At 42.2% G+C, this 24,654-nt stretch overlaps 1 protein-coding gene across 2 annotated transcripts in view; it reads left to right on the forward strand.

Annotated features, from left to right (window-relative positions):
- The window catches only part of kiaa0319l (KIAA0319-like ortholog), a 50,320-nt gene extending 27,850 nt beyond the window's left edge, over positions 1-22,470 (forward strand). For both annotated transcript variants that reach the window (XM_060942936.1, XM_060942935.1), the window contains 12 exons: positions 1,612-1,840; positions 2,522-2,645; positions 2,756-2,888; positions 3,033-3,181; positions 3,288-3,439; positions 3,792-3,930; positions 14,938-15,097; positions 17,859-18,001; positions 18,119-18,241; positions 18,363-18,453; positions 20,764-20,852; positions 20,944-22,470. In XM_060942936.1, the coding sequence (XP_060798919.1) occupies positions 1,612-1,840; positions 2,522-2,645; positions 2,756-2,888; positions 3,033-3,181; positions 3,288-3,439; positions 3,792-3,930; positions 14,938-15,097; positions 17,859-18,001; positions 18,119-18,241; positions 18,363-18,453; positions 20,764-20,852; positions 20,944-21,140 (1,729 nt within the window). In that variant the 3' untranslated portion in view covers positions 21,141-22,470. The remainder of the gene's footprint in view (positions 1-1,611; positions 1,841-2,521; positions 2,646-2,755; positions 2,889-3,032; positions 3,182-3,287; positions 3,440-3,791; positions 3,931-14,937; positions 15,098-17,858; positions 18,002-18,118; positions 18,242-18,362; positions 18,454-20,763; positions 20,853-20,943) is intronic.
- Positions 22,471-24,654: the final 2,184 nt, after the last annotated feature.

Below are 24,654 nucleotides of genomic sequence, written 5' to 3' on the forward strand. Positions count from 1 at the left end.
ACATACCCTAAATTATAATTCCTCTGCTACTAGAACTTTTCTTTCTGACTGTGTGTGCATATATTGGTGTTATGGTTTTGTGGATTTATGATCATTATGCTGCTTCACCTATATAAAAAAAATCAACTGCAATCTGTCCTCTCCAAAATAAAATAAAGCTCTGGGCAAGTGAAACTGTTTTTCAGGCAAGTATTTTTTGGGTGCTGCATGCCCATTGGGCAAGTAAGGCTGGGAGATTTTTTTTCGAGGACTGCCAAAAATATTACATTTAACTTGATACCTGGAGACACACTGTAAATCTGATGCCAGACATAAGCCATTTCGTCTCGCAGACATTTTGATTGGGCCTTTTGCTATATTGCTTAGCCACTTTACAGAATAAAGGAGAGGAACTCAAGATGTTTGAGTTCAGATTACACCAGATTAAAACCCACTAGCAACACTGTAATTTCAGACACTATCCAGCAACACTTGTGTCTCATTTTGCAGAAGAGAATTATGTCGAGCAATAATGTGCCTATAGCAATCAAGGACCTATAATCAGTTACTAACAATAATGACTTGTGAGTTGTGTCTAGACTCTAGTCCAGAAACTTCATTTGACACGATTGCTGTTTGAAATGTGAATGAATACCTTATTAAACTTCTGATGAAACTAAAATAGACACAGTCTGGTTCTAATTGTGTCCCTACTAGAAGTCTATGTGATGTGATTGATTTATTTTGATATTTTAGCTCCGTATACAACAATTATTAATATAGCCACATTCACTGGATATGAGCAATCATGCGTTCTGGTTGGCTACTCTACTACCAGGCTATCAGCTCATATACCAGGAGTAGAGAAAAACAAAATGACGGAGCATGTTGCTGAACCAACCAAGAACAAAATAAAAACTCTACTCGAAAACAAAACCCCCAAAAATCCAAAAAATGCAACAAAATATGGAATAAAAGTATTTGATGGTAAGAACATCTCTCTTTTTATTTTTCAAGAATTATCATTATAGCATTTCTCATAAATTGCTCCTTTCATTTTGCTGGTTTTTTACATTCTTTATCTTTAAGCATTAATTTTTTTTTTAGACTGGTTCAAAAACTCAAAGAAGTTTGAAAATTACATAACTGAAATGTACAAGGAAGAATTAAATAGGTGTCTAAAGCTATTTTGTACCTCGGCACGACAGCAAGACTGCACTTTCTACAAAAGAAACCAACACAAGTCATTTCGTGCAGCCATCAATAGGTTTTTAAGAAGTCTGCCTAAGCGGAAATTATTTTGTTGGATGTTTTATATAAAGTTTTTATTTATTGAATTTGCAAAAAAAAAAATACTCTGTTTCTCAAAATCCAGTGAATGTGGATAGAATTAAACAATTATTCCACTCAACCTCATCATACATGGCTTATACGACTCGATTTCATGGAGTAATTGTTAATTAGAATGTATCAGGTAGGCCTTTTGCATACATATCTAACCAGCCTGTTTTCTGCATATTTTTAATGCAGCTTGGCAAAAAAAATCCTTTTTACTCTACCACTGTTTATTGTTTCTCCTTAAAAGCTTCTTGCACTGTTTATTATATTGCTTTACTCCTTACGTGTTTGTAGCCTCACAGTGACTGACTCGGATGGTGCTCAGAACTCAACCCAAGCTATCCTGTCAGTCAACAAGGCGATGGACTACCGGCCTGTAGCCAACGCTGGACCCAACCAAGTCATCACCCTCCCACGCAACTCCATTACTCTCTATGGCAACCAGAGCACAGACGACCACGAGCCTCTGGCTTACGAATGGTCCCTAAGCCCAGAGAGCAAAGGCAAGGTGGTGGAAATGCAGGTAAACAAATGATGTTTTTCTTAACATACTGTGTGCAATTGCCTTACAGAGTAATTTAAGAAAGACTAGAATGATGCTTATAAGTCTGATTATAAAAATATAAAAACATGGTGCAAGTTAAAGGTAGATTGATATGGATATATTAATTTTGGGTGAAGAGTGGACTTGGCAGGACTTCTCCAGAATTAGGTTCCGTTAAAAAGCAAATAAACAAACAACTACATCTATGCTGATAATACATATTGTATACCGAGTAAACACTGCAGAGTTGTGGTTTTGTCATTTGTGTGAATTGCTAGTCATACAGGTAACAAAATAATCAAATTTCTATGTTAAAATATGAATAGTGAAACTTATATTAGTTTAAAGGTTATCTTAATTTCTGAGTGTATTATATCTGCTCACATTTTATAAATATAGCCTGCTCCTATTAAATATATTCACCCACTCACTACTTGAGTTGTTTAGACACTCAGTCTAGACACACAAACTTATCCCCTTCGATAACAAATCCTTGTAAAGACATTTGCTCAGCAATATTAATGGAAAGGGGTGGTGTACCTGATAAATGTCTTGCTGTACAGTAGAATACTTAATTAATTAGCAGATAAGTGTATTCAAATGTCTTAGAAGATATTTATACCTATATAAATAATAGTAAAATGGATATCTTTCATACAGGGAGTACGGACGCCCACTCTGCAGCTGTCTGCTATGCAGGAGGGAGATTACACCTTCCAGCTCACTGTTACTGATTCGTCTGGACAGCAGGACACAGCACAGGTCACGGTTATTGTACAGCCAGGTGAGTGTATCATAACAGCCTGCGTACCATGTAGCACTGCTTAAAACCAAGGCTCAGCGAGCCACCGTGTTTATACCTGAGCATGTGTGCTGTGGTTTATCTGCCCTTAGAGAATAACAAGCCACCAGAAGCAGATGCAGGGCCAGACAAGGAGCTGACGCTTCCTGTGGATCGCACAACCCTTGATGGCAGAAAGAGCAATGATGACCAGAAAATTATCAAGTACCACTGGGAAAAAACAGAGTCAGTACCATAATAATTATCCGATTCTCTTTTATTCATGTATACAAACACATCACAACAATACATACAGTATGGGTGTTCATCAGCAGTTGTGTCAGTACTTGAATCTGTGGCATCACATTACATAATTGTATGATGATGCAGGGGTCCAGACGGTGTGAAGATAGAGAATGCAGATAGCCCGGTTGCCACAGTAACAGGGCTTCAGGTGGGAACGTACACTTTCAAGCTGACGGTGACTGATGAACGGGATCTCCAAGGTTCAGACACGGTCACAGTGATCGCCCGTGAGGGTATGTGGCTCGTATGATAAAACCACACCACTTACTGGACATCTGCCTCTTAAGTTTCTGAATGCTATACACTAGTCTAAAGTCTTTCACTTCTCCCTGATATCAGAGTTTGACCAGCCACCTGTGGCCAAAGTGCAGTCCAGCCCCCCGGTCACTCGACCTGTCCGTACAGCAATCTTGGATGGCTCCCAGTCGTCTGATGATAAAGGAGTGAGCAGTTACCTCTGGAAGCGAGATGACAGCAGTCCTGCAGCTGGGGTGAGCTCTGCTCATAGGAAGAGCAAATCAGGAATTAGTCATCAGTCATACAAATGATGCTGATTATTGGGAAAAGGTTGAAGGATATAGTGATTGCACCCTTCTGATATTCATTCATTAACATTTCTAGGTAACACATTTTTGAACCATCTCATACAGTATGTTTAATTGTCTACCGGTGTATGTGGCAGTAAATAAATCCTTTGAGACTAGTTATGTTGATTCTTTCCATGTCAGTGCACAAATTCTAAAATCTCTGACCATTATATCCAAAAATGTATGAGATTCACACACCTAACGCTTTGGGTGGGAATCTCATTTGTTTATTTATTATCTGATTTATCTTTGGAAGGATGTCCTGAACAATTCTGACCATCAGGCAGTGCTGTTCCTTGGGAACTTGGTGGCAGGGAAGTACAAATTCACTCTGACAGTAACGGACAGTAAAGGCCAAAGCAGCAGCGACACAGGCATGGTGGAGGTGTACCCAGGTTAGTGTGTGTGTGTATGTGCATGCGCTAATCTGTCCCTTGGCAACCTTGTAGCATTAACAGTAATGTTTTGCCACGGTTCCAGTGGGAATTGAAATCATTGGATTAACGTGTTATGTCTGGTCAAGATGCCGCTGGTGGTAACGAGATGCTTCCCACAGGTCTGGGAAAGGACGGCTTTATCAAATGTCACAAAAATGGTCTACTCTGTGTGATTTCAGATTTCACTGGAATCTGCTCCGTTCAGTCAGACTGGAATCTGCTCCGTTCATTTACAGTTTCATTTTTTTGGCTTAAAAAGAAGGAAGAGAAACATAATCTGTTTTTAAATTGAGTTTGCTTTTAAATTTCTGGGAGTAAAACCAAAAATAGTCTCTTAATTTCGGACACGACAATAGAATAATGACCAAATGTACACAGATCATTAATGTCTTTTTAATGATCAGTTAAAGAGGCTAGGGGAAAAAATGCTATTAGAAAGCTGAATGTGTTGACTGGACTCAAGTGCTCCATGTTATCATGGTAAAGTTGGCAATAACATGTAATGTGCATAACTCTCCATTCATGTAGTCAGCTACAGTGCTGCTTGAAAGTTTGTGAACCCTTTAGAGTTTTCTATATTTCTGCATAAATGTAACTTAAAACATCATCAGATTTTCATACAAGTCCTAAAAGTAGATAAAGAGAATCCAGTTAAAGAAATGAGACAAAAATATTATACTTGCTCATTTATTTATTGAGGAAAATGATCCTATATTACATATCTGTGAGTGGCAAAAGTATGTGAACTTCTAGGATCAGCAGTTAATTTGAAGGTGAAATTAGAGTCAGGTGTTTTCAATCAATGGGATGACAATCACGTGTGAGTGGGCACCCTGTTTTATTTAAAGAACAGGGATCTATCAAAGTCTGAGCTTCACAACACACGTTTGTGGAAGTGTATCATGGCACAGACAAAGGAGATTTCTGAGGACCTCAGAAAAAGCATTGTTGATGCTCATCAGGTTGGAAAAGGTTACAAAACCATCTCTAAAGAGTTTGGACTCCACCAATCCACAGTCAGACAGACTGTGTACAAATAGAGGAAATTCAAGACCTGGATTAAGGTCAGGACTTTGACTTGGCCATTCCAAATCATTAACTTTATTCTTCTTTAACCATTCTTTGGTAGAACGACTTGTGTGCTTAGGGTCGTTGTCTTGCTGCATGACCCACCTTCTCTTGAGATTCAGTTCATGGACAGATGTCCTGACATTTTCCTTTAGAATTCACTGGTATCATTCAGAATTCATTGTTCCATCAATGATGGCAAGCCATCCTGGCCCAGATGCAGCAAAACAGGCCCAAACCATGATACTACCACCACCATGTTTCACAGATGGGATAAGGTTCTTATGCTGGAATGCAGTGTTTTCCTTTCTCCAAACGTAATGCTTCTCATTTAAACCAAAAAGTTCTATTCTGGTCTCAACCGTCCTCAAAACATTTTTCCAGTAGCCTTCTGGCTTGTCCATGTGATCTTTAGCAAATTGTAGACAAGCAGCAATGTTCTTTTTGGAGAGCAGTGGTGTTCTCCTGGCAACCCTGCCATGCACACCATTGTTGTTCAGTGTTCTCCTGATGGTGGACTCATGAACATTAACATTAGCCAATGTGAGAGAGGTCTTCAGTCGCTTAGAAGTTACCCTGGGGTCCTTTGTGACCTCACCGACTATTACACGCCTTGCTCTTGGAGTGATCTTTGTTGGTCGACCACTCCTGGGGAGGGTAACAATGGTCTTGAATTTCCTCCATTTGTACACAATCTGTCTGACTGTGGATTGGTGGAGTCCAAACTCTTTAGAGATGGTTTTGTAACCTTTTCCAGCCTGATGAGCATCAACAATGCTTTTTCTGAGGTCCTCAGAAATCTCCTTTGTTCGTGCCATGGTACACTTCCACAAACATGTGTTGTGAAGCTCAGACTTTGATAGATCCCTGTTCTTTAAATAAAACAGGGTGCCCACTCATACCTGATTGTCATCCCATTGATTGAAAACACCTGACTCTAATTTCACCTTTAAATTAACTGCTAATCCTGGAGGTTCACATACTTTTGCCACTCACAGATATGTAATATTGGATCATTTTCCTCAATAAATTAATGACCTGAGGGCGTCGTGGCTCAGGTGGCTGGGGCGCCGTGCCATGATTCCGGGGACCCGGGTTCGATTCCGACCCGAGGTCATTTCCCGATCCCTTCCCGTCTCTCTCTCCCGCTCATTTCCTGTCTCTACACTGTCCTATCCAATAAAGGTGAAAAAGCCCAAAAAATATCATAAATAAATGACCAAGTATAATATTTTTGTCTCATTTGTTTAACTGGGTTCTCTTTAGGACTTGTATGAAAATCTGATGATGTTTTAAGTCATATTTAGGCAGTGTATGAGCCATAATTCATTGAGTGTCATGAAATGTAACTCTTTGTCATGTCCTGTAATTTTGCTCCACACCACCAGGGGGTTGTCTATTTATTTTGTGTATACCGGGTCACTGCAGTCCACGCTAGGCCTTTATAATGAAGGGAAAATTGAATGCAGGTGGTTGACTGGGGAAGCAAACAGTTTTTCGACTGTGCCCGTGTGTGCCTTAAGTATGTTGTAAGTGAATGGTTTTTGTTATTTTGATACGTTTATTATGAGTTAATGTTTGTCACTGCAACTGATAAGAAAATAAATGTGCAAGAAGATCATTTTAACCGATGCTTCTGTTTGGTATCTTTGAGCGCACTGGGCACACATCTTAACTAGGCTATCTTCCATCGGCAACCAGTGCTAGACTATGTAAAGGGGCTTAGTCTGCACAGGCAGAAATATAGAAAATTCTAAAGGGTTCACAAACTTTCAAGCACCACTGTATACACATACAGGGTGTCCCAAAAAAATTTACTCACTCTTTAAATTACAATAAATGCATTGTTTATTGACTTAGAAACAAGATTAATGGTTAGATACGTAAGTGGATAATATACTCACTCTTTGCACTTCCATTGCACTTAAATTGTCTTTGCTCTTCCATGATGTTTTCATGCTTCCAGTAGCATTTCATGATAAATTTTCTTTCTTCAAAACTTAGTCGTGCTTCTGCCATTATTAGGGTTAATTTGATCTGAAAAGAAATGAAAAATCTAATGAGTTATGAGCAGTCAAAATGTGAGTAGGTTTTTTTGGGACACCCTGTGTGTGTCTCATCTCATTATCTCTAGCCGCTTTATCCTGTGTAATTTTTTTTTTTTTAATGTTACGGAGTGGGCGGCACGGTGGTGTAGTGGTTAGCGCTGTCGCCTCACAGCAAGAAGGTCCTGGGTTCGAGCCCCGGGGCCGGCGAGGGCCTTTCTGTGCGGAGTTTGCATGTTCTCCCCGTGTCCGCGTGGGTTTCCTCCGGGTGCTCCGGTTTCCCCCACAGTCCAAAGACATGCAGGTTAGGTTAACTGGTGACTCTAAATTGACCGTAGGTGTGAATGTGAGTGTGAATGGTTGTCTGTGTCTATGTGTCAGCCCTGTGATGACCTGGCGACTTGTCCAGGGTGTACCCCGCCTTTCGCCCGTAGTCAGCTGGGATAGGCTCCAGCTTGCCTGCGACCCTGTAGAAGGATAAAGCGGCTAGAGATAATGTGATGTGATGTGTGATGTTACGGAGTTGTGATTATGCAACATGACCACAGTTGGTTTAGTTTAAAATAAAAAAAAAAAGAAATACCTCAACATTTCCAGGGATGTGAAAGCAATTTTTGTTGTATTTTGTCAGGATTCAAACTCAGTCTTTTCTGTTGCACCATGAGGGAGTCAGTGTGTTCTCGCCTTATCTTGTACATCCTAACATTTCTTTTCAGAATGGAACATTTGTCAATTTTAAATTTGTAATGCAGCATTAGTCATTTTTATCTTTTCTTGGTGCTAAAAACATGTCAGAATGATGATCCATGAAAATTCCTCATTTGCTACATATACGGGGAATAGACCCCTTGTGCGTGACGACATGCATCACATGATAATTTCTCCTGGGGGACAACCAGAGACTGTCTTTCCTGTAAGCAAGGCTTAATCTGTTTGAAATATGTTCATTTTTGTGCTGTTTTTGGTTGTCCCAATCGTTCAAATAGAGAAAACGATTAAAGGTTTTACCATCTCCCTGGAACTTTGATTTGAACTTCTGATTGTGGCTGAGGAACTTGACTTGGGCATTTCTTTAGAAAGGAAATATCTCTGATCCAGGAGTAGGAGATTTTTTTCACAGCAGTAGGAAGAACCCAGTATGCTTTTTTTTTTTACCTGTAACTGTCAATGAATCCCTTTGTTTCACTCCAGATTTGATAGCCAACAACAACGATGCTATGTGAGAACAGCTCTCTCCAAGGCCGGCCATACAGTCGCAGTGTGCGGCCACAATCTTTCCATATTTTTTCACTGACAATCCACTTAGTTAAAGGTTTTTCAGTCATTCTTTGCGAGTGATTAACCTGGTATAGAATATAGGTTGTATTCAGTCACGTGACTCTTGCTTGCAAGTTTACTTCCGGTGAATGAAGTGGTTTTCAAACAAACAGATTTGGCCACCGGCATGCAAAGAGCTAGTGAAACAGCCTGACTATTTTTTTCAGTTTCAAGGCCAATGCACGGTCAAGATACCTTCAGAAAGTTGCTTTTTGCGATGGGAGAGATCCTTACTGTTAGGTCAGGCTGGGAATCGAACCCGGGTTGCTGGTGTAGTAACCCAGCAAACCCCCACTAGGCCACCAGGGGAATGACTCAAGTGCAGAGGAGTGAGATGAAAGTTAGAGTTCAAACAGTTTATTCGCCAAAGTCCAGAAAATCCAAAGTTTGTGAAAAAGCAAAAATCCACAAAAAAAAAACAAAAAAAAACACACACACAGGAGATACAAAAAACATCCAAAAGTTCAAAAGTCCAGAAATCCAAAACCAAGGCAAAGAAAGCAAAAATCCAAACGCTCAGAAGATACAAAAACGGCAAGGGTCCATGGAAACAAAAACAGTCCAAAAGTCCTAAGAGAGTAGAGATCCAAAAACACAAGTAGACAGGCAAGGTACACAGAACAAAAGGTGACTAGTAATGCACAGCACAAAAGACTCAGTGACTAGACACAAACTGGGGTAGTATAAATACCCAAAGTAATTGAACACATGACCAGGACAAAATTGGCAATTAAGAAAGGGCGGGAAAGTTAACAAGGCACATGACTCACAAAACAGAGAAGCACATGGCTGTCAAAATAAACACAAACCACCTAGCTGTCAAAACAAACATGACAAGTAAAAGATACAATAGCGGCCTCTAGAGGCCAAGATAGTCCCAAGCCTAACAGGACCCCCCCCCAAGGAGCGTCTCCTGACATTCCCAGGGCAATCTGGATGGGCCAAATGGAAGTCCCGACAAAGTCCTTTGTCGAAAACGTCCCGAGCGGGGACCCAACAGCGCTCCTCAGGGCCATAGCCCTCCCAGTCGACTAGGTAATGGAGACCGCCATGGACCCGGCGAGAGTCCAGCAGGCGGCGCACAGTGAACACAGTCTGTCCATGGAGGATGCAGGGAGGCGGGGGATTCCTAGGGGCAGGGGCATAAGGGGACGACAGTACGGGCCGCAACAGGGACACGTGGAATGTGGGATTGATTCTTAGAGATCGGGGCAACTGGAGTCGGTAGGCGACCGGGTTCACTCTGCGCACTACCTTGAAGGGGCCAATGTAATGAGGGGAAAGTTTGCGGTTCTCCACCCGTAGAAGAAGGTCTTTAGCGGACAACCAAACCCGCTGCCCAGAGCGAAAACTGTGGGCGGGCCATCTATGGCGGTTGGCCTGAGTCTGGTTGGCCCTGGAAGTGCAAATGAGAGTCCTCCGGACCTTGTTCCAGGTCTTACGACACTGTCTCAGGAACTGATTGACCGAGGGCACCCCAGCGTCCTCCTCCTGTTCCGGAAACAAAGGTGGCTGGAACCAAAATTGGCATTGGAATGGAGATAACCTGGTGGCCGATGACTGAAGGGTGTTATGGGCGTACTCCGCCCATGGCAACCAGGTGCTCCACAACGTCGGGTTGTCCATAGCCAGGCCTCACAGGGTGGTTTCCAGGTCCTGGTTGAGCCTCTCAGTCTGGCCATTTGACTGGGGATGGAACCCAGAGGAGAGGCTGGCAGTGGCCCCGATCAGCTTGCAGAACCCCCGCCACACTTGGGAGGAGAACTGAGGCCCCTGGTCGGAGACGATGTCCTGTGGGAGTCTGAAGACGAGTGAATATTAGTTTGGCGGTCTCAAGGGCAGAAGGGAGCTTGCACAGAGGTATAAAATGACAGACCTTTGAGAACATGTCGACTATAACTAGAATGACAGTGTTACCTTGTGAAGCTGGAAGGCCCGTGATGAAGTCGACCGCCACATGAGACCAGGGACTCCGAGGAATGGGCAAAGGATGCAGGAGGCCCTGGGGACACTGCCGTGGGTTCTTGCTTCTGGTGCACACTTCACAGGACAGGACGAATGACCTCACTTCTTTCTCCATGTCTGGCCACCAGAAGCGTCTCTTCAAGAAATCCAGGGTCCTCCTGGCCCGCGGGGAGAGGGGACGAATGACCCCACTGGAGAACCTTGGCCCGAGCTTGGCGTGGAACGTACAAGAGACCAGGTGGACCCGTTCCAGGACCGGGGTCCTGGCGTTGAGCTTGTCGGACAGCCTCCTCAACACCCCAGCGGACAGGGGCCACAATCCGGGACACAGGGATAATAGGTCCAACTCTCCCTGTTAGTGGAAGAGAACTGTCTGGAAAGGGCGTTGGGTTTGGTGTTCTTCGAGCCGGGGCGGTACGACAGGGTGAAATCGAACTGACTGAAGAACAAGGCCCACCTAGCCTGTCGTGGGTTGAGTCTCTTGGCTTGCCGGAGGTACTCCAGGTTTTTGTGGTCCGTCCAAACCAGGACTGGATGTTGAGCTCCCTCCAGCCAGTGCCTCCACTCCTCAAGGGCCAGTTTGACCGCAAGCAGTTCTCGATCACCCACATCATAACGGGACTCCGCAGGACTCAGACGGTGGGAGAAGTATGCGCAGGGGTGCAGCCTTCCATCCGAGCATTGAGAGAGGACAGCGCCGACGCCACTGTCTGAATCGTCCACCTCAACAATGAAGGGTTGCGATGTGTCAGGGAGGACCAGAATGGGTGCAGTACAGAAGCGGTGCTTGAGGTCCTTGAAAGCCTTCTCAGCTTGAGGAGACCAGACAAAAGGCCCCCCTGTCCTTTTGGTGAGGTCAGATATGGGCGCTGCTACCGAACTGAAGTTTCTGACAAACCTGCGGTAGAAGTTAGCAAATCCTAAAAACCGCTCAACTTCTTTCATGGACTTGGGAGTGGGCCAGTCCCGGACGGCCAGGGTCTTGGCTGGATCCATCTGGAGTTGTCCCATCCGTACAGTAAAGCCCAGAAAGGAGACCTCGGGGACATGAAACTCACATTTCTGGGCCTTCGCAAACAGGTTGTTCTTTAGCAGCCTCTGAAGAACCTGACGGACATGGTGGCGGTGCTCATGCAAGGTCTTGGAGAATATCAGAATGTCGTCGAGGTAAACAAAAGCATGTTTGTTGATCATATCCCTCAGGACGTCATTGATAAGGGCCTGAAAGACTGCTGGTGCATTGGTAAGTCCAAAGGGCATCGCTTGGTACTCAGTGTCCTGAAGGGGTGTTAAAGGCAGTCTTCCACTTGTCTCCCTGTCGGATACGAATGAGGTGGTAAGCATTCCGTAAATCCAACTTGGTGAAGACTGTAGCACCTTGGAGCAGGTCGAACGCTGTGGACATCAGTGGAAGGGGATAATGGTTGCGCACTGTGATCTTGTTCAGGCCCCTGTAGTCAATACATGGTCGCAGCCCCCCATCCTTTTTGCCGACAAAGAAGAAGCCTGCACCAGCAGGTGAGGTGGAGGGTCGGATGAATCCAGAGGCCAGGGCATCCTTGATGTATTCATCCATGGCCTTGCGTTCTGGCTGAGAGAGGGAGAACAGCCTGCCCCGAGGAGGGGTAGCCCCGGGGAGCAAGTCTATGGCACAGTCATAGGCACGGTGCGGAGGAAGAACGGCGGCCCTACTTTTGCTAAAAACCTCCTTCAAATCCCAGTACTCTGTGGGAACTTGAGATAGCTCGGTGAGATCAGGGGGCTTGGCAGGAGACACAGGAGAACTAGAGAGCAGACAAGAGGCATGGCATGTAGGGCCCCATTCCACAACCTGGCTAGTTACTCAGTCTATGCGAGGGTTGTGGCAGGTGAGCCAAGGAAAGCCTAGAATCACTGGGAATTCTGGTGAATGAATCAGGTGCAGGGATATTTCTTCTCTGTGACCTTGAGACTGGAGAAGAACTGGAGAAGTTACTTGGGTGACTTTTCCATCACCTAAAGCTTGGCCATCCAGCGCAGACACACAACGGAGCTTCAAGGGGTACAGTAGGGACATTGATTCGTCGGGCAAAGTGAACATCCAGAAAATTTCCAGCAGCCCCGGAGTCTAACAATGCTTGGCAAGAGTGGACAGACTCACCCCAGGAGATGGAGACAGGGATGTAGACTCCTTGGCCAGGAAGTTCGGGAGAAAGCGTAGTCCCCGTCACAACCCTCCCTCGGCTGGACGGGACGGTCCTTTTCCCGAGAGCTTGGGACATGATGCTTGGAAATGACCAGGCTTGCCACAGTAGATGCAACACTTGTCCCTCCTTCTGCGCTCCCTCTCGGATGTGGAGAGACGAGTTCAGCCCACTTGCATGGGCTCCGGACGAACACTGGAGGAGGTGGACGGATTCCAGATTGAAGCAGTGAGGCGAGGGAAGCTCAGGACTTGGCGACACTCTCTAATCCTGTTATCCAGATGAATGGCATGTGAGATCAGAGTTTCAAGGTCACTTGGGCATCCGATAGAATCCAGACCATCTTTGATGGGGTCAGACAGACCATGGTGGAAGGCTGAAACCAGGGCAGTCTCATTCCATCCACTGACTGCTGCGAGCGCCCGGAACGAGATGGCGTAGTCTGCGACATTTCCCCCCTGCCGGATGGACATGAGCTTCCTGGCTGCATCTTTGCTGATGTCCGCCTGATCGAAAACACGAAGCATCTCCTCCGTAAACATCTTGAAATCGGAACACTCGGGTCCCTGTCTCTGCCAGATGGCTGTTGCCCAAGCTCGTGCCTTATCAGCTAACAAAGTTATTACATATGCAATCTTGCGGCGGTTCGAAGTGTAGGTGGTAGGCTGGAGCTCAAAGGTGAGTTGGCACTGGGTAAGGAACTCCCGGCACTCACCATGCTTGCCGTCATACCTCTGTGGTGCAGGAAGGTGGGGTTCGTGAGGTGAAGGAGGCAGCATGGCAGGAGGCACTGGAGCGGGAGCAGAGGAGTCAGCTGTGCCAGGGCCTTCCCAATCTGCTGAAGCAGTGCATTGTGGCAAGCAAGGGCCTCATGTTGGCTTGCAAGTGTTCGTCCATGAGTGTCCATGGTAGCTTGTTAAAGCAGCCATAATTTTCTGAAGTTTAGCCGGGTAGACAGCTGAAGAAGCCTCTGCTGAGTCGGTCATGACTGAGTCTGTTAGGTCAGGCTGGGAATCGAACCCGGGTCACTGGTGTAGTAACCCAGCAAACCCCCACTAGGCCACGAGGGGAATGACTCAAGGGTAGAGGAGTGAGACGAAAGTTAGAGTTCAAACAGTTTATTCGCCAAAGTCCAGAAAATCCAAAGTTTGTGAAAAAGCAAAAATCCACAAAAGAAAAAAAAAAAAAAAAACACACAGGAGATACAAAAAACATACAAAAGTTCAAAAGTCCAGAAATCCAAAACCAAGGCAAAGAAAGCAAAAATCCAAACGCTCAGAAGATACAAAAACGGCAAGGGTCCATGGAAACAAAAACAGTCCAAAAGTCCTAAGAGAGTAGCGATCCAAAAACACAAGTAGACAGGCAAGGTACACAGAACAAAGGTGACTAGTAATGCACAACACAAAAGACTCAGTGACTAGACATACAAACTGGGGTAGTATAAATACCCAAGTAATTGAACACATGACCAGGACAAAATTGGCAATTAAGAAAGGGCGGGAAAGTTAACAAGGCACATGACTCACAAAACAGAGAAGCACATGGCTGTCAAAATAAACACAAACCACCTAGCTGTCAAAACAAACATGACAAGTAAAAGATACAATAGTGGCCTCTAGAGGCCAAGATAGTCCCAAGCCTAACACTTACACACAAACAAAGAAGGAATTTTCCTATGTGATTTTTACCAGGTGCTGCAGACATCGTTCGACACAGATAAACAGATGAAAACCTGAAAGAGCATGGGGGTATACAAATTTTTTATATGTGGCTGGGTTAAAGATCTGGGGATCAAGACACTCCAAGATATATCCTGTATTGTGTTTGTTCGGATAAGTAGGAATTTTTGGGCTTTTTGTATGCGTCTTTGTGGTGGTTGCTAATTAGTGTCAAGTGTAAACAAATCACAGCTGCTCAGTTCACAATCATCCCTGCTCTTCTCTTCCAGCAAACTATAAGTATTTATTTTTATTAAAACAGAAAAAATGCAGTGAGAAGGTTCATTCCAGCATCTATGTTGGTAACGCTAGGCCACAAATCTACATCGTCACTCCAATCGTTTTGAGGAATTTTGTATGGATCATAACCACTAATAAACTCTAATTTCCACGTATATCTATCTTTTACTTCTTTCTGACTTAGATTATCCAAGTAATCTGGTAGTAAAGCTTTTTTAGCTGTAGTTTTCTTCGAACTACAGATGTCTTGGCATCTTCAATATCACTTGTCTTCAGTATGTAAGCAAAGTTCACTTGTCCCCCAGGAAAAGGGTAGCAATGGTTGTTAACATACTAAGTGTAACGTCAGTGCAAGGGGTCTATATAGAGCAAGTTGAAAAAGACTTTAATATTAATTTTTGGTTCTCTTGCTCTGCTTTGTGGCAGATGTGTGGGAACGAGACCTAGTGGAGCTGGTGCTGGAGGTGGATGTGTCTCAGGTGTCTCACAGGCAGAGGGACATGCTGTTGAGACAGATAGCTGTCCTGCTGGGCATACTGGACAGTGACATCATCGTACGGGAGATCGGCGCTTTCAATGAGCACAGGTCTGTCTAGACACCGCATATCAGTCACCCTCCCTGAATGTTACAAATGACTATGTTTTTTTGCCCCAGGCTGAGGTACTTGGCTCTTGGAGCATCTTATATCTTTGTACACTTTACTGGCCACAAGCTTTAGATCGTGAATGTATCTCTCTTCACTTCCACATATACACAGTTCCGTTCACTGGTTTCTGATTATTTTGAGTTTTTCTGAGTACAATATAGGCAGGGGACCGCAAAGCAGTTCCGATAATTCTGTCTTTAAAAGTGAATAAAGAGTTTCCTTGAAGTAGTTAGTGCTGAGTAAACAAGACAATCTTGCATGTTTGCTGATGAGTGATGGGAAAATCAGTGGTTGGACATGTCATAGCAGTCATGTGGTCTGTTTGTGAAATTAGGTGGTTCTTGACCATGTATATTAATGAAACGTACCAGACCTGCTAATCCATGTTAGACATTGATGTAATGCATAATAGAGATGAAACCCTATCAAAATGTCATGGCTACATTACATTTGTGTATACATATAAGACTCAAGTTTCTAACTGCAAGGATTTATATAAAGAAATGGTGTTTAGTTCAGTTTCTGCAGCCATGACAAGAGATTAGAGATCAGTGCCAGTCACTGTTCACTGAAAGTGTGTACAGTACCAGTCAAAAGTCTGGACACCCCTACTTATTCATAGGTGTTTCTGTATTTTGACTATTTTTTTACACTGTAGAACAATACTGAAGACATCAAAACTATGAAATAACGTATGGAACATATATGGAAATTTTATATGGAAACGAGTGTTTTACTGGGAAATATACCACTCATATTTTTCATACGAACTACATCCGGGACATGGAGAGTCAAAACCGTGACATAAATCTCTATACCCCTCATGAGGAAATCGATTAATTGTTTTGATAAGTTTTTGGGTACTTTGTGTTTGTGAATGTGTCTATATAATTTAAAAAAAATCACACGTCAGCTTGAAGATATGAAGTTTGTCTTGTGTTGAAAACCTTGCATTTTTCTTACAAAATACATCACAGATCTGAATGACATATTTAACAGTTATTCCACAAAATGGAGTTGTACATGAGCTGATAGCCAACGAGGCGCGTAGCACCGAGTTGGCTATAAGCCATGTATGACAAGATTGAGTGGAATAACTGTTTTATTCTATCCACATTCACTGGATTTTGAGAAACGGAGCATTTTTTATTTTTTGCAAATTCAATAAATTAAAACTTCATACAAAACGTCCGACAAAATCATTTCCACTTAGAATGTAAACAGACTGGCGAAATGATAGTATCAGTTCGTGAAAAATACAATAATAATAATTCTTGAAAAATAAAAAAGATATGTTCTTACCATGAAATACTTTCATTCTATATTTTGTTGCATTTTTGTATTTTGGGGGGTTTTTGTTTTCAAGTAGAGTTTTTATTTCATCCTCGGTTGGTTCAGTAACATGCGCCACCATTTTCTTCTTCTTTTTCTTTAGGGTTTATTCTTTAAGATATATATATATATATATATATATATATATATATATATATATATATATATATATATATATATTCTTTTAAGCTATTTCTGTTTCTTTTAAATCCTTGGTAACAAAGTGATATATGACTTGATGTGCTCCGCCATTGTTTTTCTCTACTCGCGGTATATGAGCTGATAACCTAGTAGTAGAGTAGCCAATCTGAGTGCACGATTGCTCATATCCAGTGAATGTGGATAGAATAATTTCTGATATTTTGCTCCGATTATGTTACTCCCAATGTTTTCCCGCTGATTAGATGCGCGTTGACAAAATGGCGAACCGGTTCAAGATTAAAATTCTTTTGATTAACTTGTGTATTTTTTTGTGGCTGTTTCCATATAATATAAAGAACATTCCATGGTGGCGTGAAGATATGAAGTTTATCTTCTTGTGTTGAAAATATTTTCACTTGTTTGCTTCACTCACTTGTGATATATACATTCACCACTTGAAGATAAACTTCATATCTTCACGCAACTGTGTGATATCCTCTTTATATGTGGTAAACAAAAAGTGTTTGTAACAACTTTCTGTGTTGGGATACAGAGGAATTGGGAGACAGGCTTCAGAACAGGTGTATTTATTCTTTATTTGCACTTTTCGGTGACCACTAGTATATGAATGCGCACAGACACATGTTGGGGAACACTGTCTCGTTACTGGCTACCTGAAAGTCACAGAGAGACACACATTAATAGACAGCCAGTAATTAGACAGAGGTGTAACGTGTCACATGTTACCTGCTGGTTCAACCTGATTCTTCGCTGTTCACAGCAGATGCTTAACCACACCCTCACTGCCACAGTGTAAAAACAATATATATTTGATATTTTAGATTTTTCAAAGTATCCAGTGTTTACCTTGATGACACTTTGCACATTATTGGCATTATCTTAACCAGCTTCATGAGGTCGTCACTTGGAATGCTTTTCAATTAACAGGTGCCTCGTCAAAAGTTAATTAGTGCAATTTCTTGCCTTCTTTGAGCTCAAACAGTAAATAGTAAATAATAAAAATACAGTAAATAGTCCTAATCTACAACTGTAGTAATCCATATTATGTCAAGGACCGCTGAACTAAGTAAAGAGAAACAACATCCATCATTACTTTAAGACACGAAGTGAATTTTAATTAATGAAAATAAAGAAATACTATTGAATTAGAAGGTGTGTTCAGACTTTTAACTGGCACTGTACATGTGCTTCATTCATGTTCCTCAGCACTCGTTTAGTATTCCTGGTGTCTGGAGGACCTGGGCGCTCACCACTGTCTGGTCACAGTGTTGCCACAGGACTCCGTAACAAACTGCGCAAGCAAAAAAACGACTTCCTCATCTTTAAGGCCCGGCGTGTGGACACAGTCGGTTAGTAGTATTGATTCTGCTTACTGTACATGCACCATTAACTTGCATGCAGTATTTGTGAAGGCGTTATACCATCGGCTCTAAATGTTTTATTGTGCTTGTGGATTATGTATGTAGTTTGCCAGCTAAACTGCTCCAGCCATGGAGAGTGTGACTCGTTCACCCGTCGCTGTGTGTGCCACCCCTTCTGGATGGAAAACTTCATCAGAACTGAGCTGGGCGATGGAGAGAGCAATTGTGGTGAGGAAATACACATGCTGGTAATATGATAGCAATGGAGGAAATGGGTACATATTACACAATATAAACATCACATAAATATTTGTCCAGTTTGTTGATCTGGATTTCTCTTCTATTTCAGAATGGAGTGTGTTGTACGTGACAATAGCATCATTCATGATAGTGGTTGCCATTGCAACCTTTGTATGGGGCCTTGTCTGCTGTTGTAACAGGTAAAACATGGGATAAGAATGATTTACTCAGATTTATTTATGAGAAACAAACCACTGAAAACCTGCTGTTTGTAGTATTTTAGGACAGTAGAAGGATCTTTATTGTCCATTTAACGAGGAACATGTTAGTAAGCAGCAAGTAATAAGGAGGGAAAGCACGTGTTTTGTTGTCTGGTCACTCTTCAACGGAGATGAGGAGGTTTTTGTTGTGGCCTCATCTGAGGAATACAATCTATTGAGAAGGATTTATTCTGAAAGAAAATTAACTGTTGCCATAACATATTGAACTTTTAAACGATAGGTAGGTGATTATATAATTAAATTACTCAGACCTATTTTAAAGCAGAATTCTTTAATTTTACAACCAGTACTGCAGATGTGGGCCAGCAGCTTCAGGAAATGTTCGCATGAAAAAATGTGAGCTCAGTGATTTTGACCATGGCATGATTGTTGGTGCCAGACAAGCTGGTCTGAGTATTTCTGTAACTGCTGAGCTCCTGAGATTTTCACACACAACAGTCTCTATAATTTACTCAGAATGGTACAAGAAAGAAAAAACATCCAGTGAGTGGCAATTCTGCAGAAGGAAATGCCTTGATGAGCTGACAGTTAACAGTTGTGGTGAGCAGAAATGCATCTCAGAATGCACAGCACATGGAACCTTAAGGCAGATGGGCTACAAAAGCGAAGATGTCAGGTTCCACAGAAAGCTGAGGCTGCAGTGAGCACAGGCTCACCAAAACCGAACAGTTGAAGACACGATTATGACAGTGGAAAAAGATAGCCTGGTTTCTCTCTCTTTCATATTCATATTATATATTTAAGTTATTCCACGAAATCGAGTTGTACGTGAACTGATAGCCGACGAGGCGTGTAGCACTGAGTTGGCTATAAATCATGTACGACAAGATTGAGTGGAATAACTGTTTTACTCTATCCACATTCACTGGATTTTGAGAAAAGGAGCATTTTTGTTTTTATTTTTTGCAAATTCGATAAGTAAAAACTTTATACAAAACGTCAGACAAAATAATTTCCGCTTAGAATGTAACAAACTGGTGAAATGACAGTAGCAATTTGTGAAAAATGCTATAATAGTCTTTCTTGAAAAATAAAAAAGATGCATTCTTATTATCAAATACTTTCATTCCATATTTTGTTGCTTTTTTGTATTTTTGGGTTTTTTTGGGGGGTTTTGGAGTAGAATTTTTATTTCATCCTTGGTTAGTTCAGCAACACGCTCCACCATGGTATATGAGCTGATAGCCTAGTAGTAGAGTAGCCAATCAGAGTGCGCGATACGGTAGCTCATATCCAGTGAATGTGGAACACACACAGACACACAGTTTGTGTGTGTGTGTTGTGTGTATTTATTTATTAAGCATAAAACTAAATCTTCGAGACAATTGTCAGTTAAAAAGAGCAGCAAGAGATCAGTTAAGAGACACTTTTCAGGCAAAAAAACATCATGGAGACTGCTGGGTTTTGCTGCAGAAATAAGAAGCAAGTGTGACAGTCAAATTTTCCAGAAAAACTAAGGCTGGTTCTGCAAGATACTCAGTAAAACTTTTTGAAAACTATTTTTAAAACTGGGCGGCACGGTGGTGTAGTGGTTAGCGCTGTCGCCTCACAGCAAGAAGGTCCTGGGTTCGAGCCCTGGGGCCGGCGAGGGCCTTTCTGTGTGGAGTTTGCATGTTCTCCCCGTGTCCGCGTGGGTTTCCTCCGGGTGCTCCGGTTTCCCCCACAGTCCAAAGACATGCAGGTTAGGTTAACTGGTGACTCTAAATTGACCGTAGGTGTGAATGTGAGTGTGAATGTTTGTCTGTGTCTATGTGTCAGCCCTGTGATGACCTGGCGACTTGTCCAGGGTGTACCCCGCCTTTCGCCCGTAGTCAGCTGGGATAGGCTCCAGCTTGCCTGCGACCCTGTAGAAGGATAAAGCGGCTAGAGATAATGAGATGAGATGAGATGAGATTTTTAAAACTGTAAAACTATTTTTGTTTTAATCAAAGGGTCATCAGACTAAATATTGACCTTGTTTAATTTACTAATGTTTACTGCTCGTCAGTATTTTTATGTAGAAACATTTAATTTCATTATTTTTGAAGGCATCTTTGTACTACAGCATTTCTTTGCATGTGCCTAAGACCTTTGCACAGTACTGTATGTGTGGGTATGTGTGTGTAATTTTAAACTGGACAATTTTCCTGATTGTATGTTATTTTGTGGGGTGCTTTTATATTATATTTAACTTAATTATATCTGCAGATACCTGTTTAATGTATCTGTCTGCATGCATTATTTGAGTAGACGCAAAGGAAAAATCAGACGGAAAAGTCGATACAAAATGCTTGAGGGAGAAGACCAAGACTGCATGGAACTCCACCTACCTAGAGCAGGTAAAGCTGATAAAGGAAATGTTACTGAAAATTAACTGACTAGAATAAACTTATCATGATTACGCGTAAGTATTCATTTTCTCTCCATTAGCGCGGCTGAAACCCGTACCCGCACCCTCTTCATCAGCTCTCATGCGGTCAGATTCAGACCTGGACAGTGACGATGGACAAGCAGGTGTCCCCTGGACTGACAGAGAGCGTGGTCACCTGCTTCGCCCCCAAAACGGCTCCTTGCGCAATGGCCAAGGGCCCCACAAAACCAAAAAACAGAGGGAGGAGTTTCTATAGTGACTAAACTTCGCTAATATGGACCTTGCACGTCACAATGATATGTCACTTAGAAGCCTCCTGGCTGAGTGTAAGGGCCTAAGTGTAGCCTCTTCAGCTGCCACCCCACTCTGAATCTCTGCCCAATCTGAGCCAGAAAACGGGTTGATTCAGTAACTAGGGCATTCACTCCTCTGCTGCTGTCTCTATCTTGTCAAAAAATTTTCAAGTGTAGAGCCATTCACCCCCAGGGTCAACGAGAATATATTTTAGAAGGAGACACGAAATGTGTTAAAGGATGAAGGCTGCTTAAAAGACTTGAAACTTAAGCAAAACCAAGTATCTCTCTGAGAGAGACACTCCTTCCCAATCCTGAGCCTGTTTGACAGTCTCTTCATCCATCAAGCTTTGATAAACTGCTAACCTAACCCCACTAAATGCTACCTTGAACATCCCTTGTCACCTTTCCTACACTTGTGGCAATAGTGCTGACAAAGAGCTTGTCCTCAGCACTGCACCTATCTTTGCCAAGTAGTATGACTGCATGAATGATTGTGTGGTGAAGGATGTTTTACTGAAAATACTGCATGTATTATATCAGATTGTCAGCCTTTTTTGGCAGTGTGTGTATCTGTCACTTAAATCACCAGCAAACAACAGTGAAGTCTGAAATCTGCTTAGGTTTGTAGCAGTTAAGAGAGCACGATAATGCTAAAGGCATAACAATATTATTGATGAAAATACACTGGATATAACACTGGACCTCGCCTTCAGCTTTGCATCGAAGCTTGTGCAAAATAAACAGGGGACAAAGAAACTGAGCTTGGCACTCACCTCAAGATATAGACCATGTGATCATAGATGATCACATATTTCTTTTCACTGGTCACTTGAGTCTCGTGCAATTTGCATTACACGCAATCTACCGGTTACTCTGCTTTCAACGGTTTCTTTCTGGGAGATGTTGATGCTCACTTATCAGATTAAGACTGTCTTTGATAAAGGTTTCTGTGATATTTCAGGGGTGTTCAGCACACCTTTTGGTTTTTTTTTTCTTTTTTTTGTGTTGTTCTTAGTGATGACGTATATATTAACTGGACTACTTGAATTCAATGTCCACATGGTAAACACTGAAAGAACTGTGATTATTTATCCATGTACACTGATTCTATTGATGCTGTTCTTACAAATGTATGAATGGGTGATCTCGACCTCACTGAAAGCAGGGATTAGAACAACAAAGATGTTTACGTAATTACTTAAAATCAATGTTTTAGTGAAGGATTCCCTATGTCATGTGATTTAATCAGATGAAACTGGATTATCTTAATTAAATCATGTAATTCTACAATTTGTGCTTTTCATGGTGTGGGGGTATCGTTTATAAAATGTATGAAATGCCATTTTTATTTTATGCAGTTTAATTTGCAGAGGACTTTTTTTATACCAACACAAAGACTGTACAATATAAAACAAGACAATAGTACATAGACAGTGAATATAAGATGTGTGTAATGAATAAAGGGAAGAGGTAGATTTTTAAAGTGCAAAATAAATCCTTAGGTGATTTATACAGTATCAGAGTAGTACACAGTGGTGCTTGAAAGTTTGTGAACCCTTTAGAATTTTCTATATTTCTGCATAAATATGACCTAAAACATCATCAGATTTTCACACAAGTCCTAAAAGTAGATAAAGAGAACCCAGTGAAACAAATGAGACAAAAATATTATACTTGGGCATTTATTTATTGAGGAAAATGATCCAATATTACATATCTGTGAGTGGCAAAAGTATGTGAACCTTTGCTTTCAGTATCTGGTGTGACCCCCTTGTGCAGCAATAACTGCAGCTAAACGTTTCCGGTAACTGTTGATCAGTCCTGCACACTGGCTTGGAGGAATTTTAGCCCATTCCTCCGTACAGAACAGCTTCAACTCTGGGATGTTGGTGGGTTTCCTCACATGAACTGCTCGCTTCAGGTCCTTCCACAACATTTCAATTGGGTTAAGGTCAGGACTTTGACTTGGCCATTCCAAAACATTAACTTTATTCTTCTTTAACCATTCTTTGGTAGAACGACTTGTGTGCTTAAGGTCGTTGTCTTGCTGCATGACCCACCTTCTCTTGAGATTCAGTTCATGGACAGATGTCCTGACATTTTCCTTTAGAATTTGCTGGTATAATTCAGAATTCATTGTTCCATCAATGATGGCAAGCCGTCCTGGCCCAGATGCAGCGAAACAGGCCCAAACCATGATACTACCACCACCATGTTTCACAGATGGGATAAGGTTCTTATGCTGGAATGCAGTGGTTTCCTCCTTCCAAACATAACGCTTCTCATTTAAACCAAAACAAGTTCTATTTTGGTCTCATCCGTCCACAAAACATTTTTCCAATAGCCTTCTGGCTTGTCCACGTGTTCTTTAGCAAACTGCAGATGAGCAGCAATGTTCATTTTGGAGAGCAGTGGCTTTCTCTTTGCAACCCTGCCATGCACACCATTGTTGTTCAGTGTTCTCCTGATGGTAGACTCATGAACATTAACATTAGCCAATGTGAGAGAGGCCTTCAGTTGCTTAGAAGTCACCCTGGGGTCCTTTGTGACCCCACCAACTATTACACACCTTGCTCTTGGAGTGATCTTTGTTAGTCGACCACTCCTGGAGAGGGTAACAATGGTCTTGAATTTCCTCCATTTGTACACAATCTGTCTGACTGTGGATTGGTGGAGTCCAAACTCTTTAGAGATGGTTTTGTAACCTTTTCCAGCCTGATGAGCATCAACAACGCTTTTTCTGAGGTCCTCAGAAATCTCCTTTGTTCGTGCCATGATACACTTCCACAAACATGTGTTGTGAAGATCAGACTTTGATAGATCCCTGTTCTTTAAATACAACCCCGATTCCAAAAAAGTTGGGACAAAGTATACATTGTAAATAAAAACAGAATGCAATGATGTGGAAGTTTCAAAATTCCATATTTTATTCAGAATAGAACATAGATGACATATCAAATGTTTAAACTGAGAAAATGTATCATTTAAAGAGAAAAATTAGGTGATTTTAAATGTCATGACAACACCACATCTCAAAAAAGTTGGGATAAGGCCATGTTTACCACTGTGAGACATCCCCTTTTCTCTTTACAACAGTCTGTAAACGTCTGGGGACTGAGGAGACAAGTTGCTCAAGTTTAGGGATAGGAATGTTAACCCATTCTTGCATTGGAAAATGCAAGGTCTTCCCTGAAAGAGACGTTGTCTGGATGGGAGCATATGTTGCTCTAGAACCTGGATATACCTTTCAGCATTGATGGTGTCTTTCCAGATGTGTAAGCTGCCTATGCCACACGCACTAATGCAACCCCATACCATCAGAGATGCAGGCTTCTGAACTGAGCGCTGATAACAACTTGGGTCGTCCTTCCCCTCTTTAGTCCGAATGACACGGCGTCCCTGATTTCCATAAAGAACTTCAAATTTTGATTCGTCTGACCACAGAACAGTTTTCCACTTTGCCACAGTCCATTT

Source organism: Neoarius graeffei, chromosome 16 (assembly GCF_027579695.1).
Source record: "Neoarius graeffei isolate fNeoGra1 chromosome 16, fNeoGra1.pri, whole genome shotgun sequence".
In the NCBI taxonomy this organism is placed as follows: domain Eukaryota; kingdom Metazoa; phylum Chordata; class Actinopteri; order Siluriformes; family Ariidae; genus Neoarius; species Neoarius graeffei.